General features: G+C 39.4%; 2 protein-coding genes across 2 annotated transcripts in view; both read left to right on the plus strand.

Annotated features, from left to right (window-relative positions):
* The window catches only part of ATP6V0D2 (ATPase H+ transporting V0 subunit d2), a 57642-nt gene that overhangs the window by 27976 nt on the left and 6381 nt on the right, over nucleotides 1-23285 (plus strand). Inside the window, exons 3-5 of the mRNA XM_059043570.2 lie at nucleotides 16150-16328; nucleotides 17530-17609; nucleotides 19049-19126. Of these exons, the coding sequence (XP_058899553.1) occupies nucleotides 16150-16328; nucleotides 17530-17609; nucleotides 19049-19126 (337 nt within the window). The remainder of the gene's footprint in view (nucleotides 1-16149; nucleotides 16329-17529; nucleotides 17610-19048; nucleotides 19127-23285) is intronic.
* Nucleotides 4317-4882, plus strand: LOC131744212 (protein LTO1 homolog). The gene has a single exon (XM_059043574.2). The coding sequence runs from the start codon at nucleotides 4388-4390 to the stop codon at nucleotides 4799-4801; it is 414 nt and encodes a 137-aa protein (XP_058899557.1). The 5' UTR covers nucleotides 4317-4387; the 3' UTR covers nucleotides 4802-4882.

Consider the following 23285-nt stretch of genomic DNA (forward strand, 5'->3'; position numbering starts at 1 on the left):
TATCAAAGGCACTGATGGAGTTACACTCCTGGAAGTTTCTTTGCACCAGTTTTGGTTCCAAACAATTTGTTTCTATTTATTTTCCAGGTAAGATAATTTCAATATACAGAACACTTTTCTTCATTTGGGTTGAGAAATTGTTGTTCTGCTTAACTAGCTATCATAGTTAGTAGGGGGTTATCACATGATTGCCTAAAAGGAGATTCTGAAATAGATTTGAGTATTCAGGGGAGAGAAGGGTAATGATGGTAACAATGTTTTATTGTTTCCTTTTTTATCTTTTAAATTCTGAATCATAGGAGTGTATTACCTAATCAAAATAATAGTTGCTAGTCCAATATCCATAGCTTATACATTACATTTTTGATAACAATTTCACATGTCCAAAGTATGCCTTGCTATCTTAATCAGTTTCTGAACTCAGGGAGCAAGTTCAGGGTGAGATGGATACCTGAAAATCTCTCAAAGACCTAAACATAAGAGCCAGAACTGTAAACCCTTAGAAGAAAACATAGGGGAAAACCTTCATGATGTTAGATTTGCCAGTGATATCTTGGCCATGACACCAAAGCACAGGCAATAGAAGAAAAAACAGACAAATTGGAGTTCATCAAAATTGTAAACGTTTGCGCATCAGCGGACACCACTGAAATGACAGTGTTCATTCTTTTCATCTGTCATCTTCCCTTTTTTTTTTTTTTTTTTTTTTTTTTTTGTGGTATGCAGGCCTCACTGTTGTGGCCTCTCCCGTTGCGGAGCACAGGCTCCAGACGCGCAGGCTCAGCGGCCATGGCTCACGGGCCCAGCCGCTCCGCGGCATGTGGGATCCTCCCGGACCGGGGCACGAACCCGTGTCGCCTGCATCGGCAGGCGGAGTCTCAACCATTGCGCCACCAGGGAAGCCCATCTTCCCATTTTTAAGTGCTTTTCTTGGGTGCTTGATAGTTGTTTTTATGGCAGGTCGACATACATAGTTCTCTAAGTTCCTTGGAGGTTTTTTAGTCCTCTTAGCCTGAAGGCCAATTTTCAATTTTCAATTTCCCTCGGTAAAGTGTGTTTCTTTCACTGAAAACTGTTGCTGTACATCAGTCAAACCATCGTCTTTCCCTGCTTCGATGTTTCTTTCCCGATTCCACTTGCGAAGGTCCTCTTCTTCCTTTGTGTTGTTCTGTACCTCTACTTCTCTCTTGCTGACCAGTGTGCCAGTACTATGGCAGAGGGACTCTTTCTTGAAAATCCTTCGGAATCAGAACCCAATCCTAACATAGCAGTATTTCTAGGGTCCATCACAAGTGTATGTTATTGCCAAGGAATCTTATGAAAATTATACAGAACTGCGTTCCATCAAAAACAGGGATCTCCAAAACTTGCAACCAGCATCTCTTTCTTGTGTCACAGGCCAAGGCCGAGAGAGATGAGAGTGCAGGGAAGTGCAGAAGAGGGGGTGGCTGCCACCAGGCTCCTCCACTTTCCTTGGTCCACAGTGGATCCCCTCTACTTGTCAGGAGGTGGCCAGCGAGTGAATGGACTTCAGCAGCGCAAGCCCATGCCTCCTCCTCCTCCACCTCCTCTCATCCTCTCAGCCCCTTCCCCCTCTAGTATTTTTAAATGTTTATATAGCCTTCCATCCGGTCATGAACATTCTAGATGTTTTGTGTCTTCCTTACCTCCAAGTCTGCATAGTATTTAATTTGTTAAATTCTGATTTCAAGAATCAAATTCCCAATAATATTATGAGAGACCGACAGCACTATTCATTTGTGATTCTGACTCTTTGGCCAGAAAAGTTCTGAAATATAAAGATTGCACCAACTTAAAGGCTTTCTATCCATGTGAATGTTCAATGGGGAACAAGTGCAGGGCAAAAATGTCTCAACTCTAGCTGCTGATAAAGGCTTCCTCGTATAAAACTCTCAATCACGTGAATGGAAAACCACTGGTGCTCTTCTGCAAAAGTGATGCTTGGTCGATCTGTAACTGAAGGATACTTAATCAGCATAATGTTTATTAAGTTATTGCTATGAGTGAAGGCGTATGCTAGATTCTAAGATTAGAGATGAATTGAATATAGACTTTGTTCTCTAAGCCAGTAGAAGAGTTACTTAAGGTACAGATTCTAAGACCATTCCTCTAAAGAGTATGTTTCAGTAGGTTCTGGACTGTGATCTAGGAATCTGCACTTTCAATAAGCCTTTCAATCAGGTGACCCTGATGCACATGAGAAATTCTTACAGCCAGTAGGTAGGTTCTCTGTCTACAATACACCAGTTGTGAGACCCTGAAAAGAGTTCCTGAATTGCTCAAAACTTTGGTTTCCTCATCTAAAATAATAATTATTATATTAAATTTAGAGTTGTGAGTCTCATTGAAAATAGAACATTACTTTGTGAGGCCCAGTGAAATGAAATACAGGGCCCTTGTTAAAAAATGTTTAGTAATTTCAGGAGAACAACAGCAGAGAATTAAACCAAGCATAGGGCCCTTCTAAGTGTGGAATCCTGTGTGACTACAAATCGCACATCCACAAAACTGGCTGATGGAAAAATATGCACATATATAATACACAAATGAATCCACACATACAGCATATCCACATATACTCAAAAAATGTAGCTAACTTTTTGCATTGGGGTCTAGTCACCTGTGAAAGTGAGAAAAGGTTGCATAAAGGAGGCCTGAAGAATGACCCTGTTTGTACGTGAGCAGGAGGCAAATCCAGCAGAGCGAGCAGAAACACAGGCTTAAACAGTTTGGCTGTTGGGTCGCCGATGCCACTTGACATCAGCAAAAGTGGTGTCTGAGGGTTAACGATGTTAAGGTAATGGATGCCACAGAACATATAATATTGATACATCAGGGCCACGGTGGACAGGTTCTATCCTTGGCTTTGCTAACTTTCTGGCTAAGCAGCAATCCACCACCAGGGGGCATGATTGATCCCAGCAACCTGTTTTCCAAAGTATTGCTCCTTCCCCAGCAATTGTTTAGTAAAAGACTTAAGGCTGTTCCACACCCTGGAGAGACTGAAATCCATTGTGGTACTTATCCAGATAACCACTGCCTTAGTTGTATTTTATTTTGTCTTATTTTGTTTCTTTTTAATTGAAAATGAGGCACGTGTGTATATTTTTTTTAAAGAGTTTTTACTAAAAAATTTATTTAGTGCTTACTACAAGCCAGCAATTTTATAATCACTTTACGTGTATTAAATTTATTTAATTCTCACAACAATCCTATGAGATGGCTTTTTAGAAATACGGAACAGAGATTTTCTAAGTAAAGAGTATATTCCAGTACACATTTCCCAAAGCCCAGAGGCAAACACTCGTAAGTTTTATGCATGCCTTTGCAAATTTCTTTCTATGTGAAAAAAGTTTTATATATATGCATATGTTTATATCTAAACCAATAAATATAAATATACATAGTTGGTTTTATTTTTTTAGAACAGTGAGATTATACTATGTATTGCCTACAATTTGTCTTTGTTATGTAATCTATTAAGATTTTTCTACATAAGTATATATAGATCTATCTTATTTTAGAGCATATATTGTATCGCATTGTGTTGGATGTACCATGATTTATTTAATCATCCCCCTTTTGTCCATATAGTTTATTTCTTTGCTATTTCAAGTAATGCTACAACAGACATCGTTGTACATATATATTTGCTTCCTCATGCCAGAATTTCCTTACGTTGGATTCCCAGAAGTGAAATTGCTTTGTCAGCAGCTGTGCAAGTTCTAGATTTTGATAGATATTAGCAGATTGCTCTCCCATGCTCCAACAATGTATGAAAATTTTGTACCTCTCCCTGTCCTCTCAGCTGTTTCTTTTTTTCTTTCCTCATTGGAAGAAATAAGATTCTCCAAAATTTATTGTGACTGGTGTTTTGAACATAACAAAGATGAGATTTACCAGCCACTGTTCTTGACTAGGTGGAGAACAGGCTATTATAGACACAGCATGTTTAACTGCCTAATGAGCAAGAAGTATCACTCCATTGGTGTTTTCCTATGAATTTCTGTAATATTTACATACTGTGCTAGAGAAGGGGCAACACTGGAGCAATCTCACTAATGTTATTCTCCTCAGTAGAAAAGTATAGAAAAAGCAAGGAATAAGCAGCTATGACCCCTAGAAAAAATGCCAGTTATCTTCTTGATTCTGTTTACTCAGGGAATATCAGAATTAACATATTTGTCTGAACATAGAGAAAAATTTATTCATCAATTGAAAAAAATCATCAATGTGTGTCCCTGTTCTGAGCAAGTATGGTTCAGGCCTCAGTACAAAAAATGTACTGGGAGCTCCTGGGTCTGCGGCCGCAGCGCTTGGCGCCGGAGCTTGAGGGGCTGGGGTTGGAGGCGGGCCGGCTGCCGCCATGGCCGGGAGTCAGGACATGTTCGACGGCATCGTGATGGCGGATGAGAGGTTTCACGGGGAAGGTTATCAGAAAGGCTATGAAGAAGGAAGTAGTTTGGGTATGATTGAAGGAAGACAGTATGGCACGTTACATGGAGCTAAAATCGGATCTGAGATCGGGTGCTACCAAGGTTTTGCCTTTGCTTGGAGATGTCTCCTGCATGGCTGCGCCACTGAGAAAGACAGCAAAAAGATGAAGGTCTTAGAATCGTTGATTAGAATGATTCAGAAATTCCCTTATGATGACCCTACTTATGATAAACTTCATGAAGACTTAGACAGAATTAGAGGGAAATTTAAGCAGCTTTGTTCATTACTAAACGTCCAGCCCGACTTTAAAATTAGTGCAGGAGATTCCGGACTTTCATTTTGAGGATGACAGACCCACAGAGACGAAACATCAGGGAACAGATGTTCATATGTTAAGTGTTTAAAAATGTGATTAAAGGCAAAACAATGAAAAAAAAAATGTACTGAACAAAGTCCTTATCTTTAAGGATATTATAAGTAATAAAGATGAGTAGGAATTATCTGTAAATAATTACACTTGAACATGTAAAATCACTTACCCAAGAACAATTGATTAGTGGCAAAATTAGTGCAGGAATCCAGGTCTTAGATCTTTAGATATATAATAACTATTTGTGAATGAATGGGCTATAACTGTTGCTCATGTTCACCATTGCTACCACCAATATATATTGAAAATTAATTTCACACCAAGATAAATATAAATACAGAAATTTAGAGAGAGAAAAAAGATAATCACTTCTAGCTAGAGACATTTTAAAAGCTTAAAAGGAATATTTGAATATTGGCCTTAAAGGGTGGGAGAGATCTCAGCTTTTAGCAATTGGTGGGGAAGGGGTGCTTTATCCATATAGAGAAGAGTAGGAACAGACACTGATAGAGAAAAGGACAAATAAGTTTGACAACTTTGTAACCCAAACAGATGGGTTAGACCAAGATTGTAGAGAATCTTAAGTACTAGAGAAAAGAGTTTTCTAAAGATTCCAGAGCTACCAAGGGTTTGGGAAATGCATAATGATAAGCATTTTTGTTCTAAATGTGCTATTACAGCAATGCTGACTTCTTAGTAGTTTCTCAGTATTTTTATTTTCCTGGAAGGAAAAAAAAAAATGAGTGTGACAGCAAAATTAATTGCTTTTAAAAATGGTTTTAATTTTCACTTCCTCTATTTAAAAAATGGGAAACTTCAGGGAAGTAAGAAATGTTAACCAAAATGTCAGATTTCAAGAGGGAGCAGTATGTTTATGGGGATATTCTAAATCTCAACAGTCTATTAGTACATCAGACTAAATGGCAGGGCTGCCCCATCTGAGTATATGGGATTAGCACTGGATTGAGTAAGTCTGGGGCATATCAGAAATGTTTATCAATACAATCAAGGAAAACTCTCATTTGAAAATTAACACATGGGAAAATACTTTCAACATGGCCCTGTTGTCCATGTGACAGTAAATAACTGGTGGGCTTGTTAAGGGTGGATCGGCACCTTTCACTGAGGAGTTTCATTCAGGAATGAAGTAACTTACGTACACCTAATGTATTCACACACATCCCTATACTTTTCCATGAACGATTACTCTTGATCGTGCATTTTATGTCCCTGATCTTGTATTTTTCCATATGTACAAGTGTGACCTAGAATCATATCACAGTCCTGCTCGCCGAAAACAGCATCGTTATCACTGAGAACACTATATTATATGTTGCATATGAAAGGATGCTGACCCAGCCACTTCGGTAGAAGGAACCAGTCCTGACATCAGGGTGTGGCTCATGTGATGAAACCAAACCTTAGTCACAATGCTTGGAGATGATGAATCTCTTGTCATCTCCAAATTTGCCAAGTTATTTCCTATCCAGTCGTGCCCGAAAGGAGGATTCAGACTGAGTCATGAAGTGCTTCCATCTTAATAAAGGGGTTCAGGCCTTTATATACATAAAAGCAGCTATCATTTATGATGAGTTAACCAGCATTGTTTTGAGATTAATGATTATGTTTCCAAAGAGAAAACATTAATTTTTTTAAAAAATTTATTTATTTTTAGCCGCATCAGGTCTTCATTGCTGCACACAGGCTTTCTCTAGTTGTGGCGAGTGGGGCGGGGGCTACTCTTCGTTACGGTGCACGGGCTTCTCATTGCAGTGGCTTCTCTTGTTGCAGAGCACGGGCCCTAGGTGCACAGGCTTCAGTAGTTGTGGCACGTGGGCTCAGTAGTTGTGCCTCATGGGCTCTAGAGAGCAGGCTCAGTAGTTGTGGCTCACGGGCTTATTTGCTCCGTGACATGTGGGATCCTCCCAGACCAGGGCTTGAACCTGTGTTCCCTGCATTGGTAGGTGGATTCCGAACCACTGCGCCACCAGGGAAGCCAACATTAAATATTTTGAAGTTCAGATATCTTAAAGGAAACATCATATAAAATAATGACCACACAAGGATAATTCTAGGGTTATAAAATGTAGAACAGGATGGTAACAGATTTTATGAAAGGTATAAATCAGACCTGAAGGTGAGTATCCCAACAGGTATTATGATTTATGGTCTTGTGGATGTTCTGTCTTCCAAATGACTGTACCACTCAGCTTCTTGTCTCCACGCCATACCAGGAGTTAAACCCTTATCTTCTAAGGGCAATAGGTAAATTTAGAAAGGATTCTGTTAACTAGAACTAAGTGTAAAAGTGCAGAGATGTAGAAATCTCAGACTCGATGAAAGAGTATGAACATTGCAAATTTTTTACTCTAAAGATTATGTATGTGTCTTATAATTTTCTCCTCCTCTTCCTCCAAGGTCCGGTTTATAGAGAATTAACTTCCTCTAAGGATGTATGACCCTCCTTCTTTGCAGGAGGCACTGCAGTAATGCTCTCATATTTATGACTAATCCTGGTACCAACCATTCAAGTTGAATAAATATTTCCATTTAAGATGAGGAAATGAAGCTCTTGTTAATCTGGTTTTTAAGTAACAGCTGGGCTTAGAATTAGGCTTATCTGTTTCAAAGCTTGGGCTCCTTTTACCGTGACAATTTATGATTTCCAAACTGTTTTCATATGTGTGATTTGATTTAATTTACACAGCAACCACGTGAAGATAATGGTATTCTACCCTTTCCCACTTCTTGATACCAAGCTTCTTAAAAAGGATAGTCTCTACTCCTGTATTCTCACTTATTTACTCAACCCACTCCAGTCTTATTTTCTACTTCACCAGACCCTCGAAACCACTCTAGTTACTAAGTCTAATGGATATATTTTCAGCTTTTTCATAACTCACCACAGTATTCACAGTAGATGTCCTCATCCTGTGCATTCTGTGATGACACTTTCTCTTTGGGCTCCTTTTACCATCCTGGCCTTTCCTCATTCTTCTTGCAAAGTCTTCTTCCCACCCTTTAAAAGTTTTTTGGGGTCTGTTCTATTCTCTCTTCTTAAATATATACTTTCTTTTTAATGATATCATTCACATCAATAGCCAGAGAAGTAATCAGAAACCAACAAATGAAGGGCCTTGAATACAATGATGAGAAACTTGTGTTTCATTCTAAAGGCAGAAGGAAGCCATTGAGAGATTTTTAGGAATAAGAGTAGTGAGGTTGCTGATAAACATAGAGATTCCAGAAGAAGGAGAGAGATTAGGGGCAAGAAGATTTTTGAGATAGTGTGACTGAGGTGCCTATGAGAAAATCAGGTCATCATATTCACAGAAAGGAAGTGAAAGAATATGGATCTGAGGCTGGAGAAAGACGTTTTGCCTGGAGCTGAAGATTTGCAAATAGTATACTTCTAGGTGGTAGAAGGAAGTGTGGCCATGGGTAAGGTTTTTGAAGTGAGACCTACTGAGTGAGAATAATACTCTGATGGAATCCTTGCTTAGTAGGTATGAGTATATTTCTTTGCTGTTAGCTGAGAATGCCTACAATTAAAACCACACTAGTAAATACCCCACCTAATGCCCAGATCTCGGTTTCTAATACCATTCTCCCATAAAGGGAATCAGCGTTCCTTGGAGAAAAAGCTAATTCTAGGACTGAGGCAAGAAATATACATGATGAGCTTAAACTGTCTTGTAATGCCAGAATATGAGGACATGAAAAACGAAACAAACAAAACAAAAAACCTGCAATGGTTGGGTATGTTAAAGGAGCACACAGGAGCCAACTGCAAGAGCCCATAGTGGCTAAAGCTGGAACAATTTGAGCAACAAAATAAAGGAAGTTGTACTGAATTATCACCCCAAATATAAAATAAATGTAAAATAAATATTTATGAGACCATCCTGGTCTAAATAAATGATTGGATAACTTAATAAATGAGGGAGAAGAGACAAATCTCCCTTGTAGAATAATTTGGGTAGATGCTCCATCCTCAAGGAGGGGAACCATATTCCCTACTTAAGTGTAGGCTGTACATAGTGACTTCTTCCAAAGAGTAAATATGGGAAAAGGGGGCAGTACCTTCTCAGTGTGGAGAAATCTGGCAAACACTGCCTCAGCCAGGTGATCAAGATCAGCACAAACAGTCATAAACTATGCTAATAGTATGTACCTTTGATATGATGGGAGGCAAGTGGCTCCTTCTACTTAGTTTGTGGAAGTGCAGAAGTAGTCTGCAGGGGTGACTGGGGGGTCTGGGGGGTTTCGGTGGGCACAGAGGCCTTCTCCATGCTTCTGGATTTCAAGCTTCCAGTTCTTCCCTCTACATCCTTCTAGATTAAGACTCCTCCAACTCCATTCTCTCCCTCATTCCTGGGACTCAAAATACACAGCAGCAATGAGTCCCAGGAGGAGACGAGAAAAGGGGAAAGGCTGAAAATGTATTCAAAGAAACAGTAATTAAATATTTTCCAAATTTGGCAAAACACAAACCTACTGATTCAGGGAGCTCAGTGAACCCCAAACAAGAACAACCCAATGAAATCCAAGCCAAGACACATAATAGTCAAACTTCTGAAAGACAAAGACAAAAATGCCTGAAAGCTGTGACACTTGTGGGGGAAAAGCCACGTGAACAATGGTGGATTTCTCATTAGAAACCATGGCGTTCAGAAGGAAGGGGTGTAACATTTTTTTAATGCTAAAAGGAAAGCGATGTCCACTCCGAATTCTATATACAATGAAGATATCTTTCAAGAATGAAGGGTAACTCAAAACAGTCTCAGATGAATGAAAATTAAGAATTTGTGGCCCATAGACCTACCCTAAAATAATGGCTGAACAAAGTTCTTGAAACAGAAAAGAAATGATAAAAGGAGTCTGAAACAACAGAAAAGAACAATAAAAAGGAGGAAAATATGGGTAAATACAATCGACTTTCTCCTCTTGATTTTGTAAATTATATTTGACAGTTGAAGCAAAAATTAATACTAGTCTGATGTGGTCCTTTCTGTATGCAGAGGAAATATTTAAGACAATTCTATTATAAATAGGGAAGGTAAGGAGATTTAAAAGAGGTAAGGTTTATACACTTCACTAAAAGTTGTACAGCCACTCTGGAAAGTAGTTTGGCAGTTTCTTAAAAAACTAAACATACCCTTACCATGCAAATCAAATTGCACTTTTAGGCATTTATCCCAGATAAGTTAAAATTTATTTCCATGTAAAAACTGACACAAGTTTCCATAACAGTTTTTATTTATAATAGCCAAAATCTGGGGGGAAAAAAACCCAAAACCAAATGCCTTAAATAGGTGAGTGGTTAAACAAACAAGTATACACATACTGTGGAATAATACTCACCAATAAAGGAACAAATTATTTACATGCAACAACTTGTATGTATTACATGTGTCTCAAGGGAATTAAGCTGAATTAAAACAGCCAGTCTCAAAATGTAACATAATATACAATTCCTGTTAAATATTAGTCACAAAATAGCAAAGTTACAGAAAGAACAGATTAGTATTTGCCAGAGGTTAGGAAATGGGTGGGAAGAGAAGGGTGTGACTGAAGGGGTAGCACATTGGAGATCTTTGGATGATACAGTAGTTCTTTGCCTTGACTGTGGTGGTGGTTACACAAATACGCACATGGGATAAACTAACACAGAACTACACACACACAGAGTACCAATGTCACTTGTCTAATTCTAATGTTTCACTACAGCTATATAGATATAACCCCTGGTGGAAACTGGGTAAAGAGTACATAGGACCTCTGTATTATTTTTGCAACTTCCTGTCAATCTAATTATTTCAAGATAAAAAGCTTTAAAAATTTATACCATGCTGTTGTGCCCACATAGTAGTAATCATAATAATAACTCATAAAATTTCTTCTAACATTTGAAGGCTGTGATCACAGAAAATGAAAAATTAACATTCAGTTATATGTACATAGAGTTATAGAGAGCCATAAAAGACTTTCAACATAAAGACATAAATGCCATATTAAGGTAAAATTTCATCAGAGAATTGGAATAGAAATAACATTTCCAGAAAAAAAAAAAGGAACAACATAATTTCCTTTTGTTTATGTATTTATAATTGAATAGTTGTAGCGTCTTAGTGAGCTTGGGTTTCTGTAACAAAATGGTATAGACTGGGTGGCTTGAACAACAGGAATTGATTTCTTACAGGTTTGGAGTCATGGAAGTCCAAAATCAGGGTGCCATCCAATTTGGTTCCTCAGGGAAGGCTCTCTTCCTCACGTGTAGACACCTGCCTTCTCATTATGTCCTCACGTAGCAGAGAGAGAGAGAGCAAGCTCTCTGGTGTCTGTCTCTTCCTATAAGGACACTAATCCCATCATGTAGGCCCCACGCTCATGGCCTCACTTAAACCTAATTAATAGCCCCAAAGGCCCCATTTCCATATACCATCACATTGGGGGTTAGGGCTTCAACATGAATTTTAGGGGGACAAAAATCTGTCTTTAGCAAGTGGGTATTCAGATACTTCATTGGATAATTTAATTTGACTGATTTAACAGGTTCATTTTAAATACTGACATTCACAATATACCAGAAATATTTTTGCAGTATTTAAACTTATAATAAAAGTTTTTATATATCAACTTAAATGAGTTAGTGCATAGCTTCAACAATTGTTTTATGTTGTTCCAGCGCAACAGCTCTTCAAACTTGCTGCCTTACCCCACCTGGGAGGTCACTTCCCTAGAAAGTCATTGTAGTTAATTTCCCTGACCTCTTGCATTTAGCCCAATCCTTATCTCTCTTCCTGAACCAATCCAAGCTTGACACTTTTCTTGATAATTTCCCAGCTCTGCGCTGCTTTATCATGTGTACATTCTCATCAGTGACTTCTTTTGCTCTAATCCATCAATAAGATTCAATTTGTTTGAGATCTTCTAGAAATTTATTGAAATCTGTTTCCCTCATGTCACTGTATTGATGAATGTTTTCCTTTTCGTATACCTTGCATATTAATATGTTTTGGGGAGGGTCAAATAGTGCAGGTATATGCTCAGCCCCAAATCTGACGAGAGAATCCTAAAAGGATTTGTAAAATCCTCTGGCTTTTACCTGTGCCCACTATCTTTGTAGCTGTGTCTTCAGAAAGGACCTGACACCTTTCTTCTGCCCTTAACGTCACCTGTGTTCTCAGAAGACCTCTCTCTCTTTGTCTAACTGTATCGTGCCAAAGTGCTCAGAGAATGACGGTCGTTTCTCAGCCGTTGCTAATGACACTTAAGTACTTAAAATTTTTATCCATAGAACAGTTCCTCTAAGTCACCAAATTATGGCTCTACATTATCTGACCGTTTAGCGACTGTTATATTCGCCCAGGATGAGGTAGTTATCATATAAGAAATGTAATTTAGTTAGCTTCAGGATCCTTAAATAAGTTTGGGAGCAAAAGGAAAAAGGTCAGTGCTAACTCCAAAAGGAAATGTTAAAATATCTTCTGGCTGGAGCTGCTTTATCTGAATCCAACATGGAGCTGGGGCTTTGGCTGTGGGGTCCCAGCCCTGCCTCTTTCCAGCAGTGTGACCTTAGATGAGGCATGGAACCCCTCAAAGCCTCAGTTTCTTATGTGTAAAGTGGTGGTAATAATGGTCCTTAGAGCACTGACTTGTGGGGAGGCTTGAATGGGAACACACATGTAATGCATATAATATATTGCATGTGTGTAATGTAATGTAGTATAATGCATGTAATGCCTGACACATAGCAACAACCTCAAGAAGCGTTGGCATTTTAAAAAATTAATGTTACAACCTAAAATTTTTGAAATAGTGTCATTTACTCTTACAATTTCAGGTGACTTCATGATTTTCACAGGTGCCAATATCAAAGTTACAGAAGAAAATATTTAGAAGGGGCTAGAAGTGAAGATGTTTGTCTAGACCATGAGTGGGAGAAAAATTAAGCCAACAGAGTGGGCACTAGTTTTGGCTCTGTTGCTACTAATAAGCACAGTTATTTAAAACATGAGTTTGAGCTAAGTGAGCACGCAGATGTCTTTAAACTCAAACATTACTCAAGCAACGCCAGTAGAGATTTCCTTCCTAACCACTGGAGGCAGGGCCCTGGAGGTCTATCAAGATTATACTCTGGAAAGAGCAAGCTGTCTTCTGGGCACATTATCCCCCCGCCATCCCAGACAGCCAATAATAATTATATACCTGGTGCCTATGTGACAGAGATGAGGGAGGGACAGGAAAGTTACCCCTCTCCCCTGCCATGGGCCTAATCCTGAGTCTCATTTCATTTTCTGAACAAAACTATGAGAACTGCTACTGCTGTCCCATCTTAGAAACAAGGCCACTTAAATGAGTTGAAATGAAACAATTGAATCTCCATAGCCCTTGCTGTTTGCAATAGAGGGCCTAGCCTCTCTATTAACTTTTAAAAAAAAGCACTCCAGACACACGTGTGCACACATACACGTGTGCACATCCCCCCACACACTGTACAGGCATAGACTTGAGTGTTACGTGTGGGCTAAATTCTCACAGCATTGACTTCTTTGCTTGCCCCTGTCAGCGTTGGTCTCATAGTCTTCTGCACATTGGGAATGTTGGCGGCTCATATGCTGTTACATTACAGGGGTGCTGTGGGGGAACAATTAAACATCTGGGGTCTGCTAAGGATTATTAAGTGCTGGCAATTCCCCTCTCAGGTAATAGCTTTTGAGCCATAAGGGGACAGTTAAATAAGCACTTCCATTTTAATATCATTTTCAAGAGATAAAAAGGGTGCTACAATTCCATAATGTCCAAATTTGGTACTGCTGCTTGGGGGAGTGAAGAAACTTTATAGTCATGTGCTTTTTATAAAGGGATAATTGCCTTCTTCTAAACTTCTTTAGGGAAAAATTTTATTGGGGTACATTGCAGAAGCTCAATTGCAATGCAGGAGATTCTTATCCTGCTGGAAACGCATTCCTGCACAGGAAGTCAGTAACCCTTGCAGCCAGACTCCAGTGACAGTGCTTCTAAGTGGCCAGGTTCATTTTCATCCAGTGAAAGGTGTTCTTTTCAAGCCTAAATTGTGCAGCGGTTGAGTCTCATCACTGCCAAACGTGGAGGACCTTGTCTCATCGCTTGGCTGTCCCTTCCATCTTCTGAGCCACCACCTCAGCCTCTTGGCCGCCTCTTTCCCCTCAGCTCTTAAACGTGTTCTCTTCTCTCCCATCTTAAAAAAAAACAACAAAAAACCACCAAAACTGAAAGTCCAAAGCTCCTCTGGCCCCCGGGTCTCCATACAGTTACCTTCCCCTGCTTTATAGTTTAAACTCTTTTAAAACACAAAACAATTAAACAAACCAAAAACCTCTGTACTTCCCACTCATTTTAAACACACAGTGGTCAGGTTTCTGGCTTCTCCCCTTTCCTTTCCACAAGCAAACTCCACTGAACATGTTTTGTGGTGCCAGATGACCTCTTAGTGGCTGCATCCTGAGAACCCCTTGCTTCAGTGTCTACCTTGACTTTCCTGTGGCCTTTAACCTCTTCTTCCTAGACTCCTCTTCCCTGGTTTTCTTCCTACCATCTGGTCATTCCTTCTCAGGTTCTGTCAAGGTCCTTAAATGTTGGGGTTCCCCAGAGTTCTCAGGACAGAACTCTTGACATACACTCTAGAATGTAGTCTCAAGCATTCCCAAGACATCTGCTTCCCCCTTTAAACTAGCACCCCCTCCCTGCCTATGCTCCCTAAATGTCTCTGGTCCACAGCTGTCTCTTCAGGACTTAGACGTCTGAGGCCTATTTGGCATCTCCTCCTGGGCATCTAAACTCATTCAGTCCAAAGCATCAGCTCCCACTACAACCGGTTCTTCCTCCAGTGCTCTCATCTCAATAAATGGCTCCGGCTTCTAACTGTTAAACCTAGAAACCTATGTGTCATCCTTGACAACTAAACACAGCATAATCTGAGCGTTAAGAGAAAAGTTTCAGAAGCAGCCTTGTCTGAGTCTGATTCTCAGCCCTCTTCATTGTTAGCTGTGTCATTATGGGTGAGATTTTTACCTGTCTGGGCCTCCAGTTCCTCATCTGTAAAACGGAGGTAATAATAGTACCTGTCATCGTCACAGTGTAATTATCATGATTAAATAAAATAACTTTTGTAAAGCACTTTACTATATCAGTGTTGGCTTACCTCTTATTCTGTTTTAATGCATATTCTATCTACAGAGATCATAATTCCCCCTGTCCTTGAAGTATTCAGCGTCGCCCATCGCCCTCAATCTAAATTCCTCATCTTGTCTTTCAGGACCTTGCAAGTTCAACCCGGGCCCCACCCCCAGTGCTCAGCAGGCAAAAGAACATCCTTGTTCCTGGCCCTCTTGTCTCTGGGGCTTTTCACATGCTCCTCTTCTGCCTGGAAGAACTCTTTCCCAGCCACTGCTTTTGCCTGGACAACTCCTAATCATTCTGCAAGTTGCAGCTTGAAAGTCACTCCCTAGGAAGTCTGATCCCAGACTGGTTTAGTGCCCAGCTCTGAATCCCCACACCACCCTGTAATCTCCTTTATGCAGCCTGTAGGCTGCATTGCAATGTACCAGTGCCTCCCTTGAACTGTATTTTCTGTAAAGGAAGCGACTATGTCTCTCTTACTTCTTGACCTCATTGCTTGGAATATACTGGGTAGAGCTTATATTATATAGAGAAATCACGTGAAGTGTGAACCTATGGATTCTTGGGGCTCTGGGAGGGGAAAAAGCTAGAAAGTTGACTATCTGTTCTCATAGGAGGAAAATAAAACAGAATATTTTAATTTTAATACATAAAACGTTTAAATATTAAAATTAATCAATATTTTTATTTATTTTTAAATATTTAAAACTTGGAATACTCAACGATGGGCTTCATCAAAGATTTAAATAGTCAGTTTTTGAAGTAGAATGAAACCCTTTAGGTCTGTGTTTCTCAACTTTTTAAGCCCATAGTCCATTATGAGAAACCAAACAATTTAACACCCTCACTACTCTCTGCCCCACCCACCACATTTGGGAATTACTGTGTAAGGGTCATCTTCTGTGTGGTCCCGCCAGTCAGGTATTATAACTGTGAACATGATCTTTCAAACCATGGTACCCTCTGAGAGTGAGATATTTTACCTCACCTACATCTCTCAAAACCCAGAGTTTAAAATAAAAGGAGATAGATATTTCCTTAATGAAAGCGTGTGTGCCTGAAATGTGGGGGGTTTTTCTGTTTTGTTTTTTACCTGAGGGATGCTTCTTATTCTCATGCAACTGTTTTCCTAACGATTGAACCCTCTTCTACACCAGGTGCAGTTACATGATAGACAATGTGATTCTACTGATGAACGGTGCATTGCAAAAAAAATCTGTGAAAGAAATTCTGGTGAAGTGCCACCCGTTGGGCCGTTTCACAGAAATGGAAGCAGTCAACATTGCAGAGACACCTTCTGATCTCTTTAATGCCATTCTGGTGGAAACACCATTAGGTACGAATGCATAAATAATTGCACAGCTGCTTGTGTATGTTATCACAGTATTAGAAAATGCACTTTCAATTCACAATTTTCTCCATGAATATAGTGTCATACTATACAGATTCCTAGAAGTGAAGTGGACATTAAAGAATCATCTGGTCCAGCCCCCTCGTTTTTCAGATCAAGACAATGAAGTATACCAGATGACATGCAAACCATTTGTAGCTGAGAACCAGCTACAAATCATCTCCCAACCTCCAAATCCCTGTACTTTGTTCCTGACCCTAACAAATAATTGATAGAACTTGTAATTTTTCAAAAAATTAATTTTCTAGCTGAGTTTCATCTGTTTAGTTCCTTATCTTTTCATTTTAAATTTCTGTCTCAATAAGGCTGCATATAGGAAACATTTTGTTTTAGGAAATTTAAGAATGCCATTTTTCTGAGATGCTCGGGAGCCTAATCACCTGAAGCAATGATGAAATGAGTAATAATTTCATTATAATTTGGCACTGACGACAGTTGTAGCATTTAAAATACTAATGGTATAATTTTATACAGGTATTGTCAGGAAACCTGGATTATAGTTATTCACTGTTGATCATTCATCAAAATAGTTGCTGTTTAAAACAAATTTTAAAAAGAAAAAAATTACATCATTATTAAGTGTCCAGTGCTAATGGAGCATAGCATGGCAGAAAGAGGGTGAGTCTGAAAGCAGATATCCCTAAGCATGACAGGCTCTGCCCACCACCAGCCAGGTGACTTGGAACAATTCATTTCACTCCACTTTCCTCACTGTAAAAACAATAATACCTTAGTATAACAGAGTCTTGAAAACTAAGGTGGTTTTAATACATCTCAATGCTTGGCACATAGTAAGGTTGCAAATGGTAAATATTACTGTTATCTAAAGGCGGGTGTGTCGGGGGGGGGCTTCAAAAAGTAAACCATAAAGTGAGTAGTTCCAGCTTGTGAGGATTAAATAAGTTCAGGTATATTCAGCGTTTAGTGACAGCTTGCACAGAGCAAATGCTTCCTAAGTAATCACGCTTCTTGTCAATATCACTGTGAGCCTCACCGAGTCTGTGGATTGCCACTCTACAGTGTCCTAGTTAGGGGTGGGCGGAGAGTGGTGCGTTCAGGAGACATTTCCTATAGTTTATAATCATGCTTTGATTAATTTATTTTGTATGATAATTTCTGCTTTCAGCTCCGTTCTTTCAAGACTGTATGTCTGAAAATGCTCTAGACGAACTGAATATTGAAATACTGCGCAATAAACTGTACAAGGTAACTGTTTCCCCAAATATCATGTTCTTCTTTATTACATAATACATCATAACCAGAGCTCTTTAGTAAGTGTTACTTGCCTGTTAGCCAGCTGCGGAATTATGAAGCTAGGCATACTGGAGACAAAGCTCTTTTAGTCCTGGCCTGTCTTCTAGTTAAATACATGTATGTCAACTTCTCCCAGCCAGCAAGATCCTTGAGAGGGTCCCATGCTTCTCTGTATCCTTAACTCTTTACATGGTGCCTGGAACATAAAAGGTGTCCATTGGATGGATGGATGGATGGATGGATGGATGGATGATGGGTGGGTGGATAGATGAGTGCAGTGAACCATATGAATCCATTTCAAAAGAACCAGCATACATAGTGAACCTTGTGTTATGTAGTGTCCGTCTCTGTCCTCAATCCTGTTAACAGAGTCCCTGAATTTCACAGTTAACCTGTCCACACAATTTTAATCTACTGACAGTGTGCAGCATACCAAGATGACCATCTGTGGACACAACATCATAGGCACCACTTTGTATAATCTGACCAGCTGTCTGTCTGGACTATGCTGCTGCCATTTGAGTCACTCTGTGTAATAAGGGCTGAGCCAAATCTATCCAGTTTCACTCACACCACTACAGCATCTTTGGACACTCTCACAGAGTACCTGAATGAATATATATATTTTTTCATATATGTATACATTGCCATGTTGTATATCTAGCTTCTTATGCTGAAACATGTGGGCCTCTCAAAAGCATTGCATTGCAGCAGTTTTCCTTCTTATATAAAGACTTATGGGCTTAGAGGAAGCATCCCTGAGATATAGCTAACAGAAGGCACTGTTGTAAGCATTTATAGGCATTAGATCACTTAATCCACACGGCAAAACTATGTGCCATCCGCATTCCTCAGATGAGAAAACTGAAGCATGGAGAGGTAAATTTACTTGGCAGAAGTCAGTTAGCTAGTAAGTAACAGATTTGGGATTCAAACACAGGCTGCCTCTACAGCCTAGACTCTGCCTTTCCAGTGTATTTTCCGTGCTCAATGCCATCCTAAATGTGTCTCCTGAGCACTACGAGACATTAAATATCAGTATAGGACCAAATCTAGACTTATTCACAGAGCTCATAAGAGACTTTGGCACTCTTGTTAGAATAGCAAGAATTAACAGTGTGAAATAATCCAAGAGGCATGCAAAAAGTGCTTGTTGAGTAATTATAAGCTATAATAAGTACAATTTTGTTCTTTTATGGAGTTCCTTTTTTAGGCTGTGCAATGTGCTTCGAGGTGAAAGTTTATACCAAATTTATTATAAAATATCTCCCTAGGGGAGAAGTAATTCAATTTCCATTAAAGAGTTTAATAACCCATGAAAAGCTGATCTAGAAATTTCCAAAAGGAAAATATATTCATTTTCTTGCCTTATGATCTTTCTTTTTTTTAAGTCTTACATCGAGGCATTCTATAAATTCTGTAAGAATCATGGTGATGTCACAGCAGAAATTATGTGTCCCATTCTTGAGGTAAGAAAGAGTCCTTGAATTTTTTTATGTCAAATAATGTGCTTATACACTTTTTATTTATATAATCCTACCAATTTTTTTAAATCTTAGAAGTTCTTTTATTTAGAAATAAAATAGCAGTATATTTTATTATACATATATCATTTGATGTCTTCAGTTAAGAGGTATTTTCTTAGTTTTCTACATAGAAGAGTTATTCTGGAATTAGCAAAGAATGCTTTTGATAGAAGTTTGATCAAGATTCACTTTGATGTAGTATGAAGAAAGTAGATTATAATTAGCTAAAAATTTAGTATGCTTTGGACAATTGGTGCACTATAGGTACTCTTATAATAATCACCAACTTCCCTCCCAACATTGGGCAGCTGGGGACCCCCACAACTTGGCAACAAAGTCTACTGCGGGCATGGTTCCTTATATAAATCCTAAAATAAAGGTTGCCCCAAACAACCGTTGAGCATCCCCGCTCTTGGCAAGAAGATTCTATGAGTAGTGATTCACAGTTGGCATGCCCACTTAAACCTCACAATGTGTCAGATGCCACCATTGGTTCCAACCTCTCTAATTGATGTTATATCCTCTTTAATTCCTCTTTATCATCACAGATTTCATCTGTGCCCACAGGCCCTCTTGCTTGCAATGTCAATCTGCACATGCATGAGGGACTCAGGCCAGAGATCAGAATGGTCTGAGGGGAATTCTGGGCATAGTTTGCACTTAGTATTTGACATAGATCGCTCTTGCTGTCTTCCTATTGGATCTTTGTGTGTGTGTGTGTGGTACGCGGGCCTCTCACTGTTGTGGCCTCTCCCATTGCAGAGCACAGGTTCCGGACGCGCAGGCTCAGTGGCCGTGGCTCACAGGCTTAGCCGCTCCATGGCATGTGGGAACTTCCCGGACCGGGGCACGAACCCGCGTCCCCTGCATTGGTAGGCGGACTCTCAACCACTGTGCCACCAGGGAAGCCCTCACTTGGATCTTAAAAAAACAACAAACAAAAAACCATTCTGGGCTTTAAAAGCTCTTGCTTTGCCTTGTGAAACAAAGTTTTGTCTAAAGAATATCTTTAACCATTAGATTATATGTTTACAGTGGCTTCTACACTGGTGGGTAGATATCTAAGCTGTTCAGTGACTTCTGATTTCCGGAAAAGCCTGATAAGAACTACGCTTTGGGTAAGAAGAGAAAAAAACCTGAAATAACCTCATCTGCATATATTTCAACCAAATGTTCTGAAACTGCATTTGATAAAATTAGCTCCCCTCAAATATCTAATTATTAACATTTTACAGTTAAAGATGCTGTTAAAACTTTAAGGGCAAAGCAGTCCTTGAAGTAAGAACTCCTTGGAGAACTCAAAAAAATATTTTTTGTCTTTATCTATATTATACATACAGACAGGGGGCATCGATAAATAACATTTTTTTCATGGCATGCTAATTGTCTGAAAGTGAGTTAGTCTCTTCCAGACATGCTGATAACATAACACAAGCAGCCTAGTGACTCTATGAAGCTCCTCTCTTTCTTTTCATAAATTTAACTACTAGCCACACTATAAAAAGCTACATTATCTCTGGTTCAAAAATGTAGTTTCTACATGGCATAATTCCTGTGGTTTAGAAATGGTTCATGTACTTCATACCTACAAAATATGTAGGAAAAGATTAATGTTAAAGTTAATAACCTTCACACCTGTCAGAATGGCTATCACCAAAAGGAATACAAATAACAAATGTTGGCAAAGATGTGGAGAAAAGGGAGCCCTGATACACTGTTGTTGGGAATGTAAATTGGTGCAGCCACTGTGGAAAATAATGTGGAGGTTTCTCAAAAAACTGAAAATAGAACTACCATATAACCCAGCAATTCCACTACTGGGTATATAGCCAAAAGAAACAAAAATGCTAATTTGAAAAGATACAAGCACCCTAATGTGCATAGCAGTATTACTTACAATTGCCAAGGTATGGAAGCAACCTAAGTGTTCATCAACAGACGAATGGGTAAAGAAGATGTGGTACACATATACAATGGAATACTACTTGGCCATAAAAAAGGATGAAATTTTGCCATTTGCAGCAACATGGATGGAATTGGAGGGCATTATGCTAAGTGAAATAAGACAGAGAAAGACAAATATTGTATGATCTCACTTACATGTGGAATCTTAAAAATACAACAAACCAGTGAATAAAACAAATGAACAGACAAAAAGCAGACTCACAGATATAGAGAACAAACTAGTGGTTACCAGTGGGGAGAGGGAGTGGGTGAGGGGTAATATAGGGGGAAGGGGGGAAAAAAAGGTTATTCTGGGATTATATGAAATGTGAAACTTCAAAATTGTAAAGCACTTAGTATTTAAAGAATCTTTCATTCAATAAAAGAAAGAAAAAATAATAATAACCTTACAGAGGTATACAATGGCACTATTAATAGCTAACATTTATTATATACCGGATACTATCCTAAGTGCTTTATATACACAAATTCACTTGGACTTCAACATAGCACAATGAGATGGGTAGTTTAGTACCTCATTTTCAGGAGGTACAACTGAGGCACAGAGAAGGCTAGTAAGTTGCCTGATGTCAAACAGCTAGTAAGTGGTAGCGTCAGGATTTGAATACAGGTAGTCTGGCTCCAGTTCTTATATGTTTATCTATGTTAAATTACGTCTACATCAAATTCACCTGGGGCTTCCCTGGTGGCGCAGTGGTTGAGAGTCCGCCTGCCAATGCAGGGAACACGGGTTCGTGTCCCGGTCCGGGAGGATCCCACATGCCGCGGAGCGGCTGGGCCCGTGAGCCATGGCTGCTGAGCCTGAGCGTCCGGAGCCTGTGCTCTGCAACGGGAGAGGCCACAACAGTGAGAGACCAGTGTACCGCCAAAAAAAAAGAAAAAAAAAAGAAAAAAATTCACCTGCACAGTTCTTTTGTATTAAAACTGCTCTTCTGTGCTAATTCTTAAGCAAGATCATACTGCACATGCTACAAAAATCAGAAGTAAATAAGAATTATGTCTTTGTAAATGTAAAAAGGATAGCACAGTATTAGCAGAATACTTATCACCAGGAGGATACGCTGTGTTCTCTTTGTCCCTTTCCTATACCCATGATACTACCTTATTAGATTAGATTTTTTTCAAGCTGTGTTAAAAATAAAAATCCATTTAACTATCTTTGTACGTTTATATAAAAATATCAGTTATGTATGTTATGCAGTTATAACATTTCTAATGATATGATTGGAAGAGGCTTGTCAGTTTTAGATAAATATACCAGATCATGTAATTACTTCCCCTTTTATTTGTTCAACTATAGAGCACTTACAGTTTCTGAAGTTCTTCCATATTCTCATTTGATCTCATTTGACAGGAGACTTTAAAAGACTGAATACAGTGGAAGAGGGCATTAACCTAGGCTTGCAGGTTAAAATGTGACCTAATCACAAGACTGTAGCTTCATATTTAAAAAAAGAAATTGACTTATGTTCCAGACAAATGTGCTGCAGTATACTGCTTGCCTCTTATTCCTGCTCTTCTGTCTGTAAGGTTAACGAAGCAGTGAAAAATAAGCACAGAATATGTTTGTTTCATCTCCCTCGGTCAGTATACATGCTAATAAGGCTGGGTTTGGTCCCAGTTCACTTCACTCTCTTCCACTGCCATCGACCCCTCTATCCACTGCTCCCACCAAGGAGACCCTTCCTCCTGTAAGGAACTGGCCAGAATTTTTGACTCAATGAGCCCAACTCCATCATGAGCAACGGATAATGGTTTTGAATATATCAACACTGCATGGTTATCTTTTGCAACAACAACAAAAAATAAGTTATGGTTTTAAAATGCATGAGTGGGGCTTCCCTGGTGGCGCAGTGGTTGAGAATCCGCCTGCCGATGCAGGGGACACGGGTTCGTGCCCCGGTCCGGGAAGATCCCACGTGCCGCGGAGCGGCTGGGCCCGTGAGCCATGGCCGCTGAGCCTGCGCGTCCGGAGCCTGTGCTCCGCAATGGGAGAGGCCACAACAGTGAGAGGCCCGCGTACCACAAAAAAAAATAAAAATAAAAATAAAATGCATGAGTGTTTGAAGGGTAGAGTGAAAGGAAAGACATCCAACGTACACTGTACCACACAGGCTGGCTGCCCTCTGAAAATGAT

This window comes from Kogia breviceps, chromosome 17, assembly GCF_026419965.1.
Source record: "Kogia breviceps isolate mKogBre1 chromosome 17, mKogBre1 haplotype 1, whole genome shotgun sequence".
Classification (NCBI taxonomy): domain Eukaryota; kingdom Metazoa; phylum Chordata; class Mammalia; order Artiodactyla; family Physeteridae; genus Kogia; species Kogia breviceps.

What these genes read in the sequence shown, in the direction of transcription:
- LOC131744212 (XM_059043574.2), top strand. Translation starts at nt 4,388, where the DNA reads ATGGCCGGGAGTCAGGACATGTTCGACGGCATCGTGATGGCGGATGAG.